Here is a 24,020-nt window from a genome sequence, read left to right as displayed (position 1 = left end):
GGCCAGGTGGCTATGTGGCTTCGTCACTCACATGCCTCTTCGTTATATTTCCTTCTGGCAAGCTGCACTATTACTTCAAAGGTTTGATGTCCAGGAAGTAGCCCCCAAGGACCTGCCAGCTCCCGGGGTGGAGAGGTCTGATCCTGGCAGTTGGACTGTTTGGGGCCAAGTTCTTTTGAATGTGTGTAACTATTTTAATCCAGGTATACCTGGCCATGCTTTATCACTGTGGTGTGTAAGTGTGGGCCTACTGTTTGACTTAAAGTTTTCTCCACCAAAATGTAGATGTAACACACCTTCCCCACCCACCAACTTCATCAGGAAAGTAAGTTTTTTCCTTTAGTATTGTGATAACATGTTTGTGACCTAGTTTTTTGATTTTTCAGATATTGATGAATGCTTGACTCCAAGCACTTGTCCAGATGAGCAGTGTGTGAATTCTCCTGGATCTTATCAGTGTGTTCCCTGCACAGAAGGGTTCCGAGGTTGGAATGGGCAATGTCTTGGTAGGTGCTCAAGTGTCTTCATCATAGTTTTGTTTCTTCTGTTTTATCCATTTTCTGTCAGAGTGGTGTAATGCCAAGTGAGCCCTCTTTCAAAATTAAAAAAAGAAAAAGAAAAAAAAATGGAATATAGCAAACTTGTGTCCTCCTGAGAAAGTTTCTAAGAAAAGCTGTAAGTTACTTTTAACCAGGGAGAAAATAAGAAAGCAAATTGGCATGAAGAATGTGAGATTTATACCTAGGGGAAATAATTCTGATCAAAGCAAATTTTCCTTGAGGTGATGAATAACCACGACTGAGTAAAATCCTAATCACCACAGTGGGGAGAGTGGTGGAGAGCAAAAGGCTAAAAAAGAGAGAAAAAGCTTAAGAAGAAGCTACCGTAGACTAGTAGAATTAGGAACATACAAACACAAATATGCAGCAGAAGTAGAAAGAGAAGTCTTGATGGACTGCCGAGCCTCTTATTTTATTCATTTAAGTGTTTAAGAAACTGCATACCGACATTAGACTCTGAGGAAAGTACATGACAAATTTGCTTTAGTTCCAATTAGCTGTGCACTAATTAGCTTTCCCCCTTAATGATTTTCTTCAGTGTTTCTGTCTCTGTGTGATCTTTTCATTAGTAGCTGAGATCTTTTACACTCAACGCCAGACTCTGACGACATGAGTTAAACTTCTCATTTATTCATACATTCTTTCTTTTCATCCATAAACGCTGAAGAACTTACTGTCATATACCAGAGTTGTGCTGACTGCTGAGATACGTTGAGGGAAGAGAAAGGGCCTTCCTCATGGAACTGTCTGGTGAGGGAAACTGATACCCAGGCATCTCATAAATAAATGGAAAAACCCAAATGAGACAGTTCTGGGAAGGAGGGTCCTATGATGCTGTGAGAGTGTGTGATAGAACGAATTGCCTCCAGGGAAATTCTTGATTGAAGTTTACCTGAGGTTTTAATTGGGGAAAGGGTGGGGAGGGAGACAGTTTTGGGCAGAGGAAACAGTGTATGCAGGAGGCTTGGGAAGGCGGAAGCAGTTATGTTCTAGAAGCTGAAAGGCAAGTGTAGCCAAAGGACAGAGAACAAGAGATTTGCTGCAGGATGAGGGGGCAGATGGTGCTAGACCCTCTCAGTTCTGTTTAAAACATTCACCTTCACTCCTACATCTCTGGGAAAGATGTTTAGGTGCTGCAGAGCAGGTGAGATAAGTAGGCTTGGCAGAAACAGTACCAATTTCAAAGCTTTGGACTCAACACCAGGTTGCATATGCTCGGTTCTGTACATGGTACAGGTGGACCTCTGCCCTGGACCTCATGCCCATCTCCATGCATGTCTGCCACTGGAATTGTGAGATATTGATCTTTGGGAGAAGAGAAGATTTTTGTTTATCAATTACTTATTTGATATGCATTAGTTTATGTGATCAGCGCTGGTCAGAACATACATTTGGTTTTAATTTTCCTGTTTGGCATACATTTTGCGGTTGCCTATCAAGATTCCATTCTTGTTCTCATTTTTACATACTGATGCATATTATAATCCAAGAGTAGAGTCTGAGTTTTACCTTAAATAACTAAAATCTGTTATAGTGGTATAAACACAGCCTTGTTTCACAAACTTACTCATAAAATATGACTGACCAAACAGGCAAATGATTGCTGTTTAATATAAATGGATTTATCTAGCCTGGGCAATAATACTAAATGAGTTATCATACCTATATGTATGCAACCAGTCTAAGCACAGCCACTTTGCTCCAGATTAGTGACAGAAACACAGCACCTCTGTTAAAAGTAACTTCCGTTTGTCAACAGATTAATAGAATCATAAGCAGAAATATTAGTTCACTGTGGAAGTCAAACAAAGTCACACATTTAGCCACTTATTCCAAGCACTAGTTTTCGTTTTTGCATTGCTAAGATCACGCATTTCCTGTGAAAAATAGGCCATGTTTTGTTTTTTTTTTTTTCCTTCTGTGTTGGGTGAAATTTTAGGCTCTATCATCTGCAGATGAAGCTCCTCTCTGAAATACTTTCACTTCCATTCATTGTTCATACAGGACATGCAGCTCCTCTAAAATTCTCAGGGGGGCTTTTGCAGATTATACCAAAATGGATCCATCTTAGTTTTTTACAGTAGTTGAGCTTTCCCATGTTAAAAAGTTGAGTGTGACAAAAAGTAGATTTTGCAACATGCTTTTCTGTTCTTATTGAACCAATGAACAAATAAGATTTTCCTACAAACTCCGACAAGGCTACTGAATACCCAGCCATATTATGTTTTAGTTCTCACCTTTATACTTCTGGTACTCCAAAATACCTTCCAGAAGGTGTAGTCATTACTTAAGCTCATCACTGAGTTGAGCTAATTGACAACAACTTGATTAAATATTTATTCATTCAGTTATTAAACAGTTGTCTACCAAGAGCTAGGCCTTTTTCAAGACCCCGGAGTAGAGAGTGAACAAAATAAAAGCCTTCTCCTCATTGCGCTTATGCTCTAGAGCTCACATTGTACTTGCAAATAAACAGTTCACCAGATAGAAGTATATGGTATGTCAGATGTGTGTTAAGTGCCACAAAGGAAAAAAAGAAGCAGCTTAAGGGAGATGGTATCAGAGAGTCAGTGGGGGATCAGAGAAAGCATCAAATGATAAGCTATTTATATGGTGTTCCTTTCTATTTGTTTTTGTCTCTAATGGTTATTTGGGACTAGTTTGTGGCTTTTTAATATCCTTTTAGTCCAGATCATTTAGAGTACATTGATAAGATTTTCCCCCCAATTTTAAATATATGAGAATATTAGACTTAAAATTTTTCCAAAGCTCACCATTTGAAGAAAGTCTTGGATTTGGTATTTGTTATCTTCTGTAGATTTTCTGTAGAAAAAGATAATCCCTACATCACAGGGGATTCTGTTCCATAAGTCTTGGTACCTTCCTTTTTCTATCACTCTGCTCTCACTGAATGAATATTTTTAAATTATTATAATTAAAGTTGTACAGTGTTATATGTAATGTGTGGCATTATGCTCATGGTTTTTCCTAAAGTCCATTGATCCATATGTTGCTCTTTTTTTTTTTTTTCTGTTAAATGGATTCATTAGAAGTTGAGAATTGCTGTTTTGACCCTCATATTCTGCAGAGATTTGATGCCAGTTATACTTTATGCTTCTTTTACTGACTCAAAGGTGAACTTGGTGAAACCATTAATGGCCTCCTTGTATTCATGCCATGTACGCTGGATCTCACTGATTGATGCTTCTCCTTGATTTATGAATTAGAACAGAAATTGTTTGGAGCAGAAACAGGTCAGATGTCAGCAGGTGTTGTCTGGGAGACCATGCTGGTTTTCTAGTGTTGAGTTCAGGGCATATGATCCTTCATTCTCAGTAGTTTATTGTCCACTTTCAAAATATCTACCCCTTGATGCCTTTTGGCAACTCTTGTTGGCTCCTCTGTTAATGTAGCTTCTTCTTTCAAGTTGTGGATTTCAGTCCTCTCTTGAAAGCTGCTTTCATCATTCACCATTGTATTCCTTGGATCTCACATTCAGCCTGGAGCTGCTGCCCTCTTGATCCCCGCCTCTAATGACTATTTCATCACCCTGGGTTCTGGCCAGTTCCAACTGGCTGCTTCAACTAGAACCTTTCTTGAGGGAAGCTAGCCTGTCAGGTACTCAATTAACAGGTTTCTCTTCACTCATGAGCAAGCGTGGTTCAGACCCTACTGGAGCCATCCTCCAAAGGAGATTCTCAAATATTAAATTTGTACTGAAAGTACATTCAGTAACTCTGATATAAAGATCCTGTTTCCCTGAATTTAGACAGATTTGGGGTTATATATGATTTCTCTGAAGCTTGGTTTCAATATCTTTAAAATGGGAGACGAAATCTTGATGGGATTTACTGTCAGGATTAAATAAGCAATATAAAGCACCTGTAAGGTGTGTGACACAAGGTAGGATCCAATGAACGTTATTATAATGCTTCTTCCCCCAACTCTGTTATCCTCTCTTTTACCTCCCTAAACCTGAAATACAAGAAGTGTGGTAATAACTGGTACCTGTTTAAGTAAATTATATGTCGAGTTTCTATCTATAACCGTCTTTGACTTTCTTTAAGAAGTTCATTTCCTGTAGTTCTTAGCTCTCCCTCTATCACAGGAGTTTTCTTTTTATGAATCTAAGTAATCTTAATTTTATAGTTACCTTTCAACTTCTCAGCAATTTTGTTTAGCTGGGATCTGTTTCTTGAGAATCATAATGCTTTTCTTTAGGGTCATCAATCATCTCTAACAAATGTTCTACCTTCTGCAGCTTGGCCATCTCCATCCTTTAACGTCATTTTCTTTGCTCACCTGCATAAGACACAGTATCTGTCACCTGGTGGATGTATGCAGCTACCCCTTTATTAGTTACTTTATTGTCTTGCTTTATAATTGAGTCTATGAAAGACCATGTGACCTGGGAACACAAATTTCTGAAATTTTTACCATAGTAATCCTTCTCTGTCAAACCGTAATTAAGTTAATGGTCACTTTGTGACTCCGATTTACGTTTTCTAAATGTAATGGGTCTTAGGCATTTGAAGAACTTAGTGTCATTTGATCCACTTGACAACTGGTTAGCCAGTCTTAACCAAAACCAGGTGCGTAGAACTTGCATGGAAACATGGAAAGCTCCTTGTTCTAGTTCTTCTCACACTAGGATTTACTTCAGATTTTAAGAATTGTTAACCTTTATGGAATAGATGGATACTCTTAGACTTAACCTGAAATCAAAGACTTTCATTCTACATTTACTTACTTTATACAAGATGGCAACAGAACTGAACATCTCTACCTTTTGCAGTTATTATTAAATGTGCAAACACCAGTCTAATCCCTAAATCACTACAGCTAAAGAAGTCTTTTCACTAGTCATTATGTTATTATTAAATACCTAATTACGTGCTTAATTCCAGAGAAGACTTGAAGTTGTAAATAAGCAAAACAAAATAGAATTGTAGTTATCAGGGGCTGGGAGCTGGGGGAACTGGGGAGATGTTGTTTATGGGTATGAACTTGCAACTGGCAGGTAGATAAGCCCTGGAGATCTTTTGCACAGATTAGTGATTATAGTCAACTGTGCTGTATTACACTGATTACAGTCAACGGTGCTGTGTTATATACTTCAAAGCTGCTAAGAGGCTAGATGATAATTAGGTTCACAAAAAAGGGAAATAATTATGTGACATAAGAGAGGTGTTAGCTAACTGTGTTAATAATTTTTGCAATATATAAGCATATCCGATTATCACTTGAACTTACCCAATGTCATTTGCAATTATATCTCAATAAGAAAAGCAAAGAAAAACTACTTTTTAAAGCAGGAAACGTACATGTGTGAGAAGACTATTATAACAAAAAACTTCTCTTACATTGCTACAAAGGGCTTTGTCTTTGTTGTTTCATTTGCTATCAGGGCAATAGTCCCTATAGTACAGGTATAGAAATTGATTCCCAGATATGCTTGCTTAAAGTCATAGGTAATAAATGGCAGAGCTAGGACGTGATCTCAGGTCTCTTATCTCCAAAACTCGTGTTCTGCCCTTTACACTAACTCATCTATCTGTCCTGTACACCCAAGAAAATAAGAGAACAAAGTAATATGATTAAGATAATGAGGAAAGAGAAGTTCATAGAAGATCCGTGTGTGGGAATCATCCTTTGCAAGCAGCAATAAGCAATGGCTGAGGGGTTCTTGAACTCTCAGATGGCAGAGTATAATGGATCTACACCACAGATAGCCCCAGTTGAGTTTTGCTGAAAGACAAAATGTTCTTTTGGAATAGGGGAGGTAGGAAGCCTGTGATTTGGTAGGAGTAATGGATTGATTTTCTGAGATCATCTTTGGCTCTTTAACTGGGATGTACATAGCATTGGCTGTTTTCCAGTTTTGAAAAACAGTGATGAGTCTTTGAGGGATGTGTAACATATTTTTGTAGGCTGCACTGCTACTGCACAGCTTAACTCGGCCAGGCTTGATGGAGGGTGCCTGAGATCCTGCGGATATACTGCACCTTGGATTCGGGTTGTTCCATCACTCTGGCCTAACCAGTTTTCGTGTCTTAACCTTACCATGCTTGTTTTTCTGTCAAATACATTCTGCCATTATCTGTACCATCAAAGACTATGTACACAGAAGAGGGATAACTGAAGTAATGCCATGTTGAGGGTGGGGAGTAGTCCTGTATTTTCATGTAGACAGAATGACAGAATAAGATGTTTACTGTGCAATATCAAATGGTGCTTGCTCATCGAAGTCTGTGGTGGTCACTAAGGAATTAAATGAGTTGGGATGGCCTATGAAATATTTCTAATTTGAAGTGTTGGGAGAGTCATTTCCTTGAAAGTACAGGAAGTAGGTAAGCTGTCACTCTGGATCCAACTCTAACCAACCTCAAGGAAGTGATAGGTGAAGTGGAAGCAGGCAGCATAGCCGGGGTCTGACTTGCGTGAGGTCAGCCAGTGAACACCCTCTGTACCTCAGATGTCATGCATACCAGAGAGGGGCTTTCAGGCTGTCTCATATGTTCCCAGGACATTAGGAAGGGAAATTTCAAAAGGGTTCCTGACCCAGAGGAATTCCATCCCAAGACAATGAGAATATTTGCAAGTGGATTTGGTGGCCAGACGAAAGCCATCTTTGTAAAAATTATGGAGAATGGAAGGTTGCCAGAGAGCTGGATAGAGATTAATGTCCTCCTTTCTCCCCAAAGGAAAAAGAAGGTGGAGTTTAGGAACTAATGACCATGAATTTCATGTTCATGTTGACAGCTGTAGGCTGCAGGGTTCAAATGATGAGGTGAAAAAATTTTTTAAGACTTATTTATTTATTTGAGAGAGACAGAGAGAGAGAGTGTGTGTGTCTTAAGCAGACTCCTCGCCAAGCACAGAGCCTGATGCAGGGCTCCATCTTAGAACTCTGAGATCAGGACCTGAGCCGAAACCCAAGAGTCTGACACTTAACCAACTGTGCCACCCAGGTGCCCCAAGGTGAAACATTTTAAAAGAAAAAGACGATCATAAGAATCAGCCAGGGCTTACTAAGGACAAATCATGCCCACTATCCAGAATGCCCCTTCTAATAGACTTCTAATAGACTTCTCAGAGGAGCACATCATGAAATTCTATAGACATGGCATATCTGGTTTTCCACAGGCCTCTGTTAGAGTCTCTCGGGGTGTTGTAGATTGATCAATTTGGATTGGGTAATAGTATACCAGGGTGATTCATAAGCTTTTAAATGATTATATCCTCAAAGTGCTGACCTCATAAACTCCTGGCAGTTTCCTTACTGTGGGAGGTTTAATTAATTCATTGAATAGCAGATGCCAAATTATGTCCCAAAAGCCCATTGGTAAATTGTATTTTGGGAGTTTGGAGCACATTTTTCTGTGAACACAGTGTTTTTTATGGTGTTTCGCTTTTGAACTCATTATGTGTATGTAACACAAGAATTTGGATAATCTGACTCTTGTACAAGACTATAACTCTAGAGTAAGATGCGATTTGAGCTCCAATATAGAAAACCAAAGACCTAGCCATTTCCCTCTGCAGGAAGGATAAGAGGCTATGGGTGTTGGCTGGTGGGGTAGATAGGGACTATCTTGTTTTCCAAAGCCTTGATCCTCCCAAGGGTTTGAAGAACTGGGAGGAGAGGATACATTTTCTGTTGATAACACTCAGAGCTCCACAGGTTTGTATCTTTGACTGAATGGAGGAACACTGGAAACCATTGACGGTTTTTAAAAGAGCAACACCATCAATTTTGTTTATATTTTAGATTAGTCTGGCTACTGGCTGGATAGTGGATTAGAGAGAGCAACACTTGAAATAGAGAAACTATGGCAGTAATCCATGTGAGACAGAATGGTGGTAGTAAGAATGAAATGAAGCAGGTGTATTTGAGAAATACTGGGAAGATAGAATTGATCTATTATAAATTGAATGGGGGTTAAGAGGGAGAATAAAGAATCTAGAAAGAGGGAGAATAAAGAATCTAGAATTGATCTATTATAAAATGAATGGGGGTTAAGAGGGAGAATAAAGAATCTCCCAGTTTCTGACTTGGGCATCTAGGTGGATAGTGGTATCGCATATTGACCTGGAAGTCAGCATGAATAAAGTAGAGGAAGAAAGATCAGTTTTGGCTGTGAAGACTTGGAGGTGCCTATGGAATATCAACTGGAGATGTCCAGTACACTGACCAACTAGGTTGTAGGGGTCTGCAGCTTAAGAGACAGGTCTGGGTGAAAGATAAAACTGAGTTTATTTCACTCCTTTTACCTCCATCAAGTGAGGCCCCATAGTCCAGGCACCTTCCTACTATATATTCTTTTTGAGGTATAATGGATCTATAACATTATATTAGTTTCAGATTTACAACACAATAATTTGATACTTGTATATGTTACAAAATGATCACAGTAAGTCTAGTGAAAGTCTATTACCATAGTTAGAGAATTAAATTTTTTTTTCCTTATGATGAGGACTTGTAAGATGAACTCTCTTAGCAACTCTTCAGTGTGCAGTGTGGTACTCTTAACTCAAGTATCTTGTAGTATCAAGTGGTTTTTTTTTTAAAGATTTTATTTATTTATTTGAAAGAGAGAGAGAGTGTGCAAGCAGGGGGAGATGTAGAGGAGAAGGGACAAGCAGACTCCATGCTGAGTGCAGAGCCCAATGTGGAGTTCTGTTCCACAACCCTGAGATCATGACCTGAGCCAAAACCAAGAGTTGGACACTTAACTGACTGAGCCACCTAGGCGCCCTAATATCTAGTATTTTTAAAATATTTCATGAATGATAATCTGTACTGCCTGTTAATTTGCTTTCGCTAGAGAAAATATGGTCTTAGAAGTTGATTTTGTTGCTATTTTCTGTAGCCCAATAAATCACATTTCATGGTACGTGAATAATTAAAGAGAACAATCCATACGTTTTTTGACTTTTTTACATTTTTGAAACCAATCCGCATACTAGACATGACATTTTAATGTTGCTGTCTGGAATTTACATGCCAGGAGTCTAGGCTCATTTTGTCCCATTATTTACTTTGGCTTCAGTGTTTGGCTGCTTCTTTCAAGTTGTTTGTGTTCAGTGTTTATAAAAGTGGACTCCCACAACCAGAGAAAGGATGGACAATGAGTCAGTCTGGAAGTGCTATTTTTGCCGTCGTAGAGTAGGGTCAGTTCACCATAACAAGTGATTTTGTGAAAGCAAAGTAGAACACGCAGGCAATGCCAGTGACTTAGCTGTTTTCAATTAGCATGTGAAGCGTGCGCCTGTGTACTTGCGTGCTCACACACCTTTGCCCTATTTGGGTAATCCTCTATTTCTAGATAGCATTGTAAGAAAGCTAGCGTACAGTTTTCATGAAATGTCATGCAAACGAGTACAGTCTGACCTCTGGAAGGCTGAGTTAGAACTAGATCTCTGATGTTAATATGTTCGTGACTCTCTGCCTGTTAATATTAGGAGGGTGGAAAGCTTTATTGCTTTCATGATGAGCATTGCAAAATGAAATGGATGTAGTCAAGAGCATTTTCCTCCTTATTGTTTGTCTGCGTTCTGATTAAGATACTTGGATTAAGTCACAGACTGCTGTAAAGTTAAGCCTAAATCATGATGCTATGTGTAGGTTTAACACGTAGGGGTTTAAATTTTTCCTCTTAAGGGTTTGGTTGTTCATGTTACACTGTCTGCCTTTTCACTGCAACATATAGTGGACTTACCAGAGGGACTCAGATGGGGCATAGAACGCAAATGTTTCTTTTTCAATCAACAATATATTCTTTTTCCTGTTTCTTTTTTTAAATTTTTTATTGGAGTTCAATTTGCCAACATCTAGCATAACACCCAGTGCTCATCCCATCAAGTGCCCCCCTCAGTGCCTGTCACCCAGTCACCCCCAACCCCTGCCCACCTCCCTTTCCACTACCCCTTGTTTGTTTCCCAGAGTTAGGAGTCTCTCATGTTCTGTCTCCCTTTCTGATATTTCCCACTCATTTTTTCTCCTTTTTCTTTTTTCTTTTTTACAATTTATTTTTTTAAAGATGTATTTATTTTAGAAAGAAAGAGGGAGAAAAAGGGTGAGCAGGGGAGGGGCCGAGGGCGAGGAAAAGAATCTCAGCCAGACTCCCCACTGGAGCTCAATGATGGGCTTGATCTCCCAACTCTGGGATCATGACTTGAGCCAAAACCAAGAGTTGGATGCTTAATCAACTAAGCCACCCAGGCACCCCTGAATTAACAATATTCTAGTGAGAGCTTAATGATTCCTGAATGAAATCAATAAATATTTTGATGATTGTTTATTTATTAATGCTATGTTAGCAAATAATAAAAACAAACATTCTTAATTCTCTCTTCAGTGGTTCCTATCACTAGACCTGATTTGTGTTAGTAGTAACGGGTCTAAAGGATGATCTTTGGAGTTAGGCTGACTAGATTCACCTATGAGCCACCAGTTTCAAACCATATGGCCTTGGGTAATCTGTCTTCTTCGAATCTTGGTTCCTTTTTCTATACAATGGTTGGCACATATGGCTTCTGTTAGGATTACATAAGCTAATACACGTACAGCCTTTAGAGTTTCCATGCAGTAAGTGCTTGGTGAAGATGAGTATTGTTTTCTCTCTCTCTGCAGCCTGTTCTTTACCTTCAAACTGCCCAGTGGCTTATTACTGATTCAATGTCATCTTTGAACATTTGATCCGAGTTTTGTTTTTTTTTTTTTTGTTTTGTTTTTACATTTCTGTTAAGAACTCTGGTGGGGGTTTCTTCAGATCCTGAGTCCTATCTTTTTCTTTGGCAAACCATCTCTTCCTGCTAAACTTGTCAGTTCCCTAACTTAGGTATCTTTGATTCTCTGGAATACTTCATTTTGTAAGGGGTGCTGCTCTGAAACTGCCCTCTCTTCTGCCCTCCCCTCTACAATGAACTTTCCATTGAATTTATCCACAGAGTATGTTTGGTTCCTTTTTTTGAGTTACTTTGCATAAAATAAATCAAGGTATAGAACTGTCATACATGCAGTTCACACCAGAGCGTCTGTTTCTCCTTTGGGCTAATTTGAAAGTTTATCTTAAAGAAACCTGTCCCTGTTTGAAGAAGTGCTATTTCTATTTTTAGCCAAATGCAACTTTATTCATGTTTTATTTATTTTTTCTCTCTTCATGGGTTTTTCCCCCCTTATGCAATACTCTTCAAGATGTGGATGAATGCCTAGAACCACAGGTCTGCACAAATGGTACTTGCTCCAACCTTGAAGGTTCCTACATGTGCTCCTGCCACAAGGGCTATAGCCCAACACCAGACCACAAGCACTGCAAAGGTAAATACTGTGATCAGATTTCTCATTTTTATTTGAACTGCATTTAAGAATATGTTAGAGTAATTAGCTTAGAAAAGGGAACCAAAAAGAAAAAAAAAAAAAAAGAACCCTGCTACCTGTCATTTATTTTGACTGAGTTACTTGGAGCATATTTTTGTTGGCATCTTTGAAAGTCACTCCTCCCTGTGGTAACATACAGACCGTATCTGTTTACATAAAAGGAAAACAGCATATTTTTAGAGAACATCTGTAAACCACAGATCTATTTATTTCATTTCTTCTCTTTATAAAAACAATACACCAATTCCACAACTCTGTGACTATGCTAAAAACCATTGAATTGTACACTTTAGGTGAATTGTGGTAGTGAATTATATCTCAATAAAATTGCTATTAAAAAACATTTATTGTAGGAGTGCCTGGGTGGCTTAGTTGGCTAAGCATCTGCTTGATTCCAGAGCCCTGGGATAAAGCCCTGAGTTGGGCTCCCTGCTTAGTGGGGTGTCTGCTTCTCTCTCTGCCTCTCTGCCCCACCCCTGCTCCTGTGTATGTGAGTGTGTGTGTGTACGCACGAGTGCTCTCGCTCTCTCTCAAATAAAAATTTGTAAAAAAAAAAAAAAAAAAAAAATTGTAGAAAATCTAGCAAACACAAAAAAGTAAGAAAAATAATTTCTTAATCTCATTCAATACTCCTTTCTCATGGATGTTTTCTATCACTAAGATAATATATGTATAATTTTGTATCTTGCTTTTAGTCACTTGACAGTATATCACGTGCATTATACACATCATGAATAACTCTTCTCAAGTATTATTTTTAAAAGCTCCATATTACTTTTACTATGCATTTAAAGGTTGTATAGTCCAAAATATTACTATTTCAGCATTTTCTTGCTGTTCATGTGTTGAACAACCGTATTTTTCTTCCAACTTATTATGTTAAAAAAAAAAAGGAAAAAAACAAACCTAACAAGCTTTTTTTTAAAAAAAATAAATAAATAAAACTTAGGGATCCCCAGGTGGCTCAGCGGTTTAGCAGCTGCATTCAGCCCAGGATCCAGGGCATGATTCTGGAGACCCGGGATCGAGTCCCACATCAGGCTCCCTGCATGGGGCCTGCTTCTCCCTCTGCCTATGTCTCTGCCTCTCTCTCTCTCTGTGCGTCTGTCATGAATAAATAAATAAAATCTTTATTAAAAATAAATAAATAAAATAAAACTTGGTCTGAATTCTAGGATCATTTCCTTATTTATGAAAGTAGAATAATTGGGTAAAATGTTTGTAATGTTTTTTATTATTTTGACAGAACACTAATTTATAATTTTTTAAATGTGTTTCTTTTAATTCTAAAAGATTATTTATTATTCATGCTTATTTATATTAATTCCCTGGGCACTTCTAATTATTACATTTATTTTGTATGGTTGTTAAACATTTGTATTTTTTTCCTTCTAAAAGTTATGTTAATATCTGTTACCACCTATCAGGTTTTTTAACCAGTCTATATGAACGCTTTCTATATAATGTGTAAACCTATGTACATGTGTCTGTATATTACAATACATTTTTTGGAGGTATATTGTAATTTGTCCAAGGCTTCTCTAATTTTTCTTTGCATAATTCTTTAAATTTAGATTTTTCTGTGGTCCAATCTCTGGATGGCTTCCTTTCTGCTCCTCATGCTTTATACCTAAAACCATGGTCTTTGCAGGGGAGGAGGAGAGGAAATAAGTGAAGTTTGTCTTCTTTCTGAAGTGTCTCAATGAAAGTGAAGGCCTTAGGGTGGAGATTAGTTTCTCACCACAGTAGATAAGTAGTAAGCAGATATCTTACTGTCTTTAAGAATTATAGCATCTCCCACTAGTAGTAGCAAATTCACTAACCTCAGCCTGGGGGGCCCAACTCCTTGTGTACAGTGGAACGCCAGCCACTCCCAGCTCAGCAGGTAAAGTGAGCATCTCCTTTCCCTCTGAGTCCTTTTTCTGCCAGCCCACATCCACAACCTTCCTACCCAGCTCGTCTAGTGGTTTGCCATGCAACCTTGGATAAATAAACTCAGAGTTCCAGGTCTCATGCCGTCTCTAAAATCCAGGGATTAGACTCTTTAGAGGGATAATGCTCTGAGTAAACACATGTTGGATGAATGACTTATAACCTCTTTCTTACTCAGCCATCCCAGCTGAGCCTGCTCCTCTCTAAGAATGCTCCCCAGCATCCCCAGATTCACACCATCATTTGATGCCAGCCCTAGGAATACTCTTTTTCCCCCTCTATGTGACACTCTTTTGGGCTACAGTAGAAACTTCCCTTCATAACTTCCCTTCCTTTTGGGTGTATCAAGAAACCCACATGTTCCAGGCACTGTGTTCAAATGCAGGTGCTACTGAGAGGTTTTAATCTCTCACAGAACTTTAATGGGTTGGAAAAATAGAAACCTACTGCAGATAATTATAGATAATAAAGTACCAAGTAATAAAGGTTAACAGTATCAGTGATGCCATGGGCATGTCATGTACCCCTGACGTTATGTGAGAGCCAGAGCATTTCACCTCTGTGTTATTCCTTCCAAAACCCCATAACCCCCATCTAATCATGAGGAAATATCAGACAAATCCAGATTGGAGACATTCTACAGGTGTCTGGCCCATATTCTCAAGACTGTTAAGGTTGTGAAGGTCAAGGAAAGACTGTGGAGACAAGACCCCTAAATACAATGTGGTACCCTGGATTGGGTCCTGGAACAGAAAAGTGCATGGATGAAAACACTGGTGAAATCCAAATTAAGTCTGGAATTTAGTTTAAAAAGGAGTGTAGTGTATCAGAACCTAGCTTGGACACTCAGAAGTGTAAGCTTGGATAAGTTTTCTTCCTTTGCTAAGCCTTATTTGCTCATCTGTGAGAAGGCAACAGTAATGGTGCCTACTCTTGATGTGAGGATTGTGTGAAAAAATACAAAAACAGAGATAATATGCAGAAGATGGGATAATGCAGGGACAGGGTCTGACACGTGGTTGATGTTGTTATTCACCACATTATAGGCATATATAAAGTTCTGTTAAAGCCAAGAAGTGTGGCTAATCCTGCTTGCGTGCTTCTGGGAGAGTTTCCCAGAAGGTCTGCTGTTCGACCTTGGTCTTAAAATTTTGAATGCGGAGGGGGGAAAATTTAGGAGGCAGAAAAAGCAACACACATCAAAGGTTGGAGGCGGGAAAGGGCAGTTACGACCACTTGCCAGTTAACCTGGGCCCCTACTCTGATTTTCCTGGTGTCTGCATTACAGTGTGGGATAGGGTTAGGCAAGGTCCCCATCTTCTGCTCTAGAAACCTACATTTCTGCTGATTCTTTTCCTTACTCCCCAATCAAAGCCCACCCTTTTTACAATCATAAATTATATAACATCCTTTTTCTTTAATTATTTCATAATATTTCCCAACAATATCAGCTCACAGATGTCACATTTTTCCCAGATCTTAAATCTGTCCCCTTTCCAATATTCCAGCAACTGCCCATTTCACTTTAGTGCTAAATATTGACTTTGTTTCCACCTCACTAAATGTATTGACAGCTTTTGTTCAAAAAATGAATTCAGTACTTGTTTCTTTGTATCTTTTTTGTATCCTTTTAAAAAGATTTTATTTATTCATGGGAGACAGAGAGAGAGAGGCAGAGACACAGGCAGAGGGAGAAGCAGGCTCCACACAGGGAGCCTGATGTGAGACTCAATCCTGGGACTCCAGGATCACACCGAAGGCAGGCGCTAAACCGCTGAGCCACCCAGAGATCCCTGTATCTATGATTTTGTATCTCTTTGTATATTTTAGCATTATATGTCCAAAATTTATAGATACCTAGAGATAGTCTCTATTTTAACTCTGAGCTGGGTTTGTCATAGTGATACATGTGAAAGTCCCTTAAAGAAATACTTTTCAGGGATAATGATTTTTTTCTGTGTATATCCTGGCACAAAAGAGAGAAGACATGTGTCCCGCATGCCTGTTTTATTAGAATGTGTTCTTTTGTCATAGGAATTTTGTCCCTCATCACAAAAAGAAAAAGGCTTTTTTAATCTGTAGAATTACACTGCCTCTGTCCCCTTGATCATTTCAAAGACCCAAAGATCACCTATTCGAGATAACTGGGTTGCCTCAAGTTGTTCCAAATGTGTGTGTCATTACTTATAATGAATTACTTCTGACAGTACTCCCGACATAAATGAGTAACTTATGTAAGTTGTCTGGCATACCCTGACAGTACTTGGAATAGAGGGTATATTCTTGCTGCAGACATCTTCACATGGGAATGCTTAATTTGTCATCTTCTTTGAGAAAGTCAAAAAGAGTCCAAGGCACTAAAAATGTTGTCAGACATTACGTGAGATCCAACCAGCTCCATGAGCTGCTGTTGGTCTTAAGTTCTTGAAGCGACGTCTCAAGTATTTAATAGAATGTGCTGAAAGAAAATATGGTGTAGGCTGTTCTTTGCTGTCGACCACTCCTAAAGCTAATAGACTTAGAGCACTTGGAAAGGTGTAAAATCGTTCTTAAAATGACAGCTCGCTTGTTTAGTTTCTCCATTGGCAGTCAGTAGTTGGCAGCCAGAATTTACTATGTGATTGATTTGTTTTATTTACAAATAAGTGAGACAAAAGTTTCTCATCAGCCAAATTAATTTCTCTGAAAACTTAATTTAAAAACGAATTCATGAGCTCCCATGACATTAATAGTTTATGTGAACCATTTCAGGAAACATGGGATCATGTGACACCTTGCTTATATCAGGATAAAATTCAAAATTTTAATGCTACATGAGAGACTAAGAATTACAGCTTTGCTCAGGAAATGGATAATTGTCAGGTTACTTGTGGGGAAGGACTGTGCCACAAATGAAGTTCTCTGGGCAAAATGTTTCAGATGCATTTCAAGCAATACATTTTCAGAAGAAAAAAGTTGTTAGACATTCATCTTTAGGACATGGTTTCATAGCTTGATTCATAGGCTTAGCGTTGAGGTGATGGTATGTTCTAGATAGAGGCCTATTTTAAAATAAGTGTCATTTTGTTTCTCTTTACAGATATTGATGAGTGTCAGCAAGGGAACCTGTGCATAAATGGACAATGCAAAAACACTGAGGGCTCCTTCAGGTGTACCTGTGGGCAGGGATACCAGCTGTCAGCAGCGAAAGACCAGTGTGAAGGTAGGAGTGTAGCTATGTGAGCTACTGTGGTTTGCATTTATGGCACGTGGCCTGAGAAACCGTCCTTGATAAAGGGAGTGTCTGTCAGAAACTAACTGAATGGTTGCATGATAGTGCCAGAAAGCAAGGGACCTCAGCCTAAGGCAGAAAAGTCAATAACACAGGATGGACTAGGGTTAAATTGGAAAAATACAGTATTTGTGATCAGTGGCTGAGTGTTCTTCTTAGGAAGAAAAAGTACTGCTCTCTCAGTTCAATTAAATTCATCTGAAAGTTTTACCTACTCATATTTCAGCAGTTGGAAGGTTATTATAACAGGCCAGCGTTATGCTATGGAATGCTAATGACCTTAGTTATTGGGTAATATTCCCCTTTAAAATTTTTTTCTTTTTTAAAGATTTTATTTATTGATGAGAGATACACAGAGAGAGGCAGAGACATAGGTAGAGGGAGAAGCAGGTTCCCTGTGGGGAGCCTGATGCTGGACTCAATCCCAGGACCCCAGGATCATGACCTGAGCCAAAGCCAGACATTCAACTGTTGAGCCCCCCAGGCATCCAAAAATTTTTCTTTTTTAAAAAATTTTTACTGAAGAAGACTTTTCATCAAGACTGAATTAAACAGCATCCCCCTCATGTCATAGATAAAGCTTGTGAAATATGTCCTGTTCTACACATGATAGTATTTTGGAGCTTGCTGGGGTTGACCTTAGACTTGAAAAATAAATGTCATCGAACCTCACACAGAATTCCTTCACTTCTCACTAAATATGTGTTTCCTGAGCTTGAAGATATCACAGTATCACTGGCAACCAGTACAAGTATCTAGAGTTCTTGAAAATAAAAGTCATTTAAATGCCATTTAGTTAAGAACAGAATACACACTCTACAAGATCAGTAAGGAAACAAATCATAACCACGTCTCTATGTAAACTTTGAATATTTAATGAGTGCAGATGCCTTCTGAGATGCTATTGTAAGTGATGGCACTACAGAGAGATCTGCCAATGTCATCATAACTTGCCCCCGTTTCCCCTTTCTTAAATGTGGAAAGACATTACAATTCCTTATCCAGAAGTTGAGAACACATGCAAGCATGTTCATAATATACAAGTAAATTAAGTAATTTGTTCTAGAGTCTACAAGTCTGTCTCAAAGTTTTTTACTTTATTTTATAACTCTTGACCTTAATTAGCTAAGCATTTGTTAAATGCCCACCAGGCCTAGACAACTACAAATGCATGTATAATAGAAGAAGACTACAGGTAATATAATAAGGCTATCATATTCATAATCCTTTCTTCTGAAGAGCCTGTGATGTCACTACCAAAAATAAGTCAGATACATGCAGAATCATCCACAGATTATGAGTAGGGGCAAACTGATTTTAAGTGCCAAATGCCATGATAATCAAAATGATGCTGTCAGCAGAGTGAGGGAGAGCAGAGTTGTGCAGGGTCCCTGTGGAAACTGACGTTTGTGTTAACTCTTCTAGAGACATGTTGCCAGAAGTAGGTCAATGTACTCAGATGTGAAGAACAAAGTTTGTCAACAAACAGCGTGAATTAATGCCTGCTCACTGTAAAATACTAGATCATCTAAGTAATAAAGGATGTAGTAGACATAGTCCGGCCCTCAGGAAACTTAAAATCTAATGGTAAACGTGAAATAATTGAGTACATGCGAGACATCAGTGTGCCTTCTGTTGTGCGGATATGACGTGTGTGTGCTTGAGCCTGAGCTCAGGGCTGAGGTTACAAAACAAAACATCGCTAAGATGAGGACACGTGGGTAAGGTAGAGAGAGATTCAGTGACAAAGTAGATAGCAAATTGGCTGAGAGGAGGGAAAGGCCATTAGATTTGGCTGGAAAATCATTGGGAGAGAGGGAAAAAAAAAAATGGAAGCCTGATTGCTAGCAGGCTTGAGAGGTTTATCCGCAAAAAGGAAATGAAGATGTTTATGCCATTGACACTTTAAATCAAGGGTCAGCAAACTTCTCCTGTAAAGGCCCAGATGGTACATGAATTTTTGGTGCTATTTGCCAATAAAACTTAGTTTACAGTAGTAGGCAATGGGCTGTAGTTTGCCAACCTCTCCTTTAGTTTGTTACAGGCCTTAATGCTTTTGTTCAGTGTTGTCTTTGAACCTACAAAAGAGATATAAGAAGCTAAGTTGAGGTTTACAGGTGACAGCACAGTATTTGCCACTCAACAGTGAATATTGGGATTAATATATAGAGATCCTTAGCTTACTGGTTAAGATTTTAAGTTCATCTGGATTTTCCTACTGGGGGATTCATGACCTTTTTAAAAAAATTTCTTTATTCATGAGAGACACATAGAGAGAGGCAGAGATATAGACGGAGAAGCAGGCTCCCTGTGGGGAGTCAGATGCGGGACTCAATCCTGGGACCCCAGGATCATGTCCTGAGCCAAAGGCAGATGCTCAACCACTGAACCATCCAGGTGCCCTGGATTCATGACCTTTTACTAGAGATTGGTTTAATTCACCTAACAAAGAGTCTACATTAATTATAAACCAGATAGTTTATAGACTTCTTTACACATACGGTTAAAAAAATTCTTAAAGTATAACCTATACAGTTTCTTTTTACTCTCTTGCTCGTAGATATTGATGAATGTCAGCACCACCATCTCTGCAGTAATGGACAATGCAGGAACACAGAGGGCTCTTTTCTCTGTGTCTGTGACCGAGGTTACAGAGCATCTGCCCTTGGGGACCACTGTGAAGGTGAGAATTGTCTTGATTGCGGAATCCCAGAGAAATCTGGACATCACCCTGGCTTCTTTCCTTGAGTCCAACCTTTTGACTTCACAGTCAGGACATGAGGTTCCCGCAAAAACATTTTCCCCGTGATCACACAATGAAAAGAAGCCAATGGAATCCAGGTTTTCTTTGCACTGCTCAAAGCTGTGTTTTAGAATTATGCCATCTAAACAAGTAAAAATCAGTTTCACTTTTCTCAGCTTTGGATGGTTTATCCTGGATATATAGTTCTGAATGGTAACACCTTATTTATGTAGGACTAGCATCCAAGTAGGTAAAAGCAAGTTAATTTTCCAGATAACTGGAAAAATTTTAAGAGCTAAACCTCAATTCAGCTTTGAGCTTTTCGCCTAAGCATTTCTAAAAGATACTCCAGGTGTACAGCATGGTGTAATTGTCAACCAGCCACCACCCAACTACCTGCTGTGCCTCAGCACCTCTGGGGTGGTTAGGGCTCCTGAGCTGGTCACATGCGAATGCTTTGTACACATTGTCTACCCAGCTCGCCGTTTTTTTGTTTGTTTGTTTGTTTTTCTGGTTCATCCCTTGGCATACTGTATATAAACTGTCAGTTGTGAAACTAGAAATGTGAGGAGGGCAGGATTGTGCCTCACATGGAGAGTCAGAGTCTGTGAGTGAGGGGCTGAACCCTACCTTGGACAGAAGCACATGAGCTTTTCAGTGAGTGGTTTTTGTGACACATTTGTGCCACAGTGTGGCACACATTAAAAAATGGCCATGACACTTTCTCACTTGTCAGGCCTTCTTGGTCAGGAAAGATCCATTATACTTTGTAGCATCCTACTTTACTGACCAAAGAACTTGGCACAACGAGGGACAGCCTTTCCAGATAGCAGTTGGGGCAGTTTCAGAGGCCTTAAAATGTACGTTATCGATGGATAAGTAGATCATCTAGGATTTGATCCTCAGGTAATGATGTTCTTCAAGGGCTAATGACTCCAGTGAAAAGTTGTAGTCAACATATCTTTATTGAAAAATAGGCAAAGAAGTGATGAATCAAAATAATGAAATTCGATTTCATTATTTTGTATATTCCCAATACTCAAAAATTGTGTATTGGGAACTCTATAACACATGGGTAACTTTTTTTGTTTTGTTTTGTTTTTTTTGTTTTGTTTTTATTTTTAATATTTTTTTATTGGAGTTCAATCTGCCAACATATAAAATAACACCCGGTGCTCATCCCATCAAGTGCCCCACTCAGTGCCCGTCACCCAGTCACCCCTACCCCCCACCCACCTCCCTTTCCACCACCCCTTGTTCGTTTCCCAGAGTTAGGAGTCTCTCATGTTCTGTCTCCCTTTCTGATATTTCCCACTCATTTTTTCTCCTTTCCCCTTTATTCCCTTTCACTATTTTTTATATTCCCCAAATGAATGAGACCATATAATGTTTGTCCTTCTCTGATTGACTTATTTCACTCAGCATAATACCCTCCAGTTCCATCCATGTCCAAGCAAATGGTGGGTATTTGTCAATTCTAATGGCTGAGTAATATTCCATTGTATACATAGACCACAGCTTCTTTATCCATTCATCTCTCGATGGACACCGAGGCTCCTTCCACAGTTTGACTATTGTGGACATTGCTGCTATACACATTGGGGTACAGGTGTCCCGGCGTTTCATTGCATCTGTATCTTTGGGGTAAATCCCCAGCAGTGCAATTGCTGGGTCGTAGGGCAGCTCAATTTTTAAACTCTTTGAGGAACCTCCACACAGTTTTCCAGAGTGGCTGCACCAGTTCACATTCCCACCAACAGTGCAAGAGGGTTCCCTTTTCTCCGCATCCTCTCCAACATTTGTGGTTTCCTGCCTTGTTAATTTTCCCCATTCTCACTGGTGTGAGGTGGTATCTCATTGTGGGTTTGATTTGTATTTCACACATGGGTAACTGTTAATGATTCAACATAGTGGCTTTCCAATGGAAGAGGTAGGCATGTAGCTGGGGGCCAGCCACAGAAGAACCTCTTTAGGAACAAATAGATGACAGGACACCTGCGAAGGCTCTGAAAACCTAACCTGATCACCAAAATCTCTTCTGCCCTAACTCCTGACTGACCCAGAGGGTCACCAGGCCATTGACTGCTTCTCAGTAGAGGACATGTTGCTCTGTTTTGCCTGTTTTAATGTGTTGCCCATCTCATCAGAAGCCCAGGATTTTTATTCTATCAACATCAACCACATAAAAAGCCAAACAAAAACTTTTTAGCCAATTTGCTCATCAGTGTTTATATTTTTTTTTCAATAAGGTTTCTTTTGGAGTATATAATTGGTCTTTTTTCTCTTAAAGTCAGGGATAATTTCCCTAGTGTTCTAGGTTATAAATAGAATTGGAGTCCATTCAACTAACTCAGTGCTCCCTTTGAAACTATAATAGCACTTCAGCCTGCTAATTCCCAACTAGTAGTATTTCCGACTCTCCCCAATGGTATTTAGCCGTAAATTAACTGAGCTGTTACTGTTCACATGCCTCTCACAGCTGTGGGAGGAAGAACCATCTTTCTTGTTGGCTTTTATATTTACATGTGTAACTTTCCTCTAACAACTCTGGCAAAGGCCTTGTTTTCTTGCAGTGTTATCCTACAATCCTGCTGGGAGTCAGAATCAGAGTCAGAATCCCAAGTATTGTGCTAATTTCTGTGTGTTACTTGCTCCAGCATGCTCAGTAGCCACTCAGCCTGTGAAGGGTGGCCTCAGTTGTCTTGGTTGTTAGAGGCCTTGGCATCTCAACGTTCAGAGGTTCTGCCTCTGACTTATTCCCCTTCTAGATACAGTCTCTGCTTCCATGCCCACCTTCCCACCTTCCCCAGCCCCTCACTGTGATTGCTCCATGCTAGTCCCTTGCAAAGCTTGAAAAAGAAGATTTATTATTTACCTGCCTTTCTGTGGCCCCTCTCTCTTGGTCATTTCTTTGTGGACCAAATGAAAAAAAGGTGAGAAGAAGTGCTAGTATTTTCTATTAGCATATAAAACCATATATCCTAAAGGAATTAGGATATTCCTTTCCAAGTCAAAATCATTAGTTCTTTTCATGTATGCATTATTCAATAAATATTTGAGTGCCAGGGATGTACCAGGTATTGTCCTAGGCATAAGATACACAACAATAAAGCAAACAGACAAAAATTCCTCCTTTTGTGGAGCTAACATTCTAGTGAGGGAGATATACATGATAAATAAGTAAAATATAAAGTTTGTTAAGTGACAGTAAGTGCTATGGAGGAAAATAAAAGGGGGGTATGTGGGGACAGGAGAGAGGGGAGGGAGCAGATATTACAGAGGCAGACAGAAGCTGCCTTGAGTTCATGGCATTTGATTATTTATAGGAAGACCATTCATTCAAAGGAATAGCAGGTGCAAAGGTGCCAAGAAATAGGCTTTGTGGAAGAGATTAGGAGTTTGACTTGGGCACTTTAAATTTAGGATGCCTGTAATGAGTATCCAAATGAAGAAATCTGAAAAGTAGTTGGACCTTTGTGTATGGAATTCAGGAGTGAGACCCGGACTCTGGGTCATTAACATGTAGATGGTGTTTAAGCTGTGAAATTGGAAGACATCGCCACGGGAGTGAGTATAGCTTGAGAGAAGGGAGTCAAAAGATGGAGTCCTGGCCTCTCATTTATAAGTGAGGAGGAGGATAGGAATAAGCAAAGCAGATTGAGAACAGGTGGCAAGAGAGGAAGGAAGAAAGTCAAAATCCAAGAGAAGAAAACATTCAAGAGAGGAGAGAGTCATGAACTATGTCAAACATTGCTGCCAAGGAAGATAAGGCCCAGAATTGACCATGGGATTGAACAAGATAGGGTGACTAAAAAGCATGACTTTAAAAAGTCATTTAAAAAGAATGACTTTGGCCAGTGCATTCTTCGTGATGAGGTTACCAAGATTGACATTGTTTCTTTAAAGCCTATTGTCCAAATCCTAGAAGGGCTCTATCTTTCACACCACCCTAGGTGGGGGTGCAGACAATCCCATGTTGGGCTCACTTAATGTTCAATCTACTATTTTTTTTTTTTTTTTTGCTTTTGAAGATAGAGGTTTTTCAAAAAGCATTTAGAATAAATCAAGCTCTAATACATTGCACTGAGTTCTCAAATCTATACAATTATTTATAAACAGAATAGTGTTTCA

General features: G+C 39.2%; 1 protein-coding gene across 12 annotated transcripts in view; it reads left to right on the top strand.

Annotated features, from left to right (window-relative positions):
* Window positions 1–24,020, top strand: part of LTBP1 (latent transforming growth factor beta binding protein 1) — a 392,695-nt gene that overhangs the window by 284,568 nt on the left and 84,107 nt on the right. For 11 of the 12 annotated variants that reach the window (XM_077843646.1, XM_077843644.1, XM_077843645.1 and 8 more), the window contains 4 exons: window positions 387–506; window positions 11,761–11,883; window positions 16,955–17,077; window positions 19,707–19,829. In XM_077843646.1, the coding sequence (XP_077699772.1) occupies window positions 387–506; window positions 11,761–11,883; window positions 16,955–17,077; window positions 19,707–19,829 (489 nt within the window). The remainder of the gene's footprint in view (window positions 1–386; window positions 507–11,760; window positions 11,884–16,954; window positions 17,078–19,706; window positions 19,830–24,020) is intronic. The other variant, XM_077843639.1, reaches the window with a different exon arrangement.

This window comes from Canis aureus, chromosome 12 (assembly GCF_053574225.1).
Source record: "Canis aureus isolate CA01 chromosome 12, VMU_Caureus_v.1.0, whole genome shotgun sequence".
Classification (NCBI taxonomy): domain Eukaryota; kingdom Metazoa; phylum Chordata; class Mammalia; order Carnivora; family Canidae; genus Canis; species Canis aureus.
Note: the sequence above shows the minus strand (reverse complement) of the source record. Positions and strands in the feature narration are given on the sequence as shown.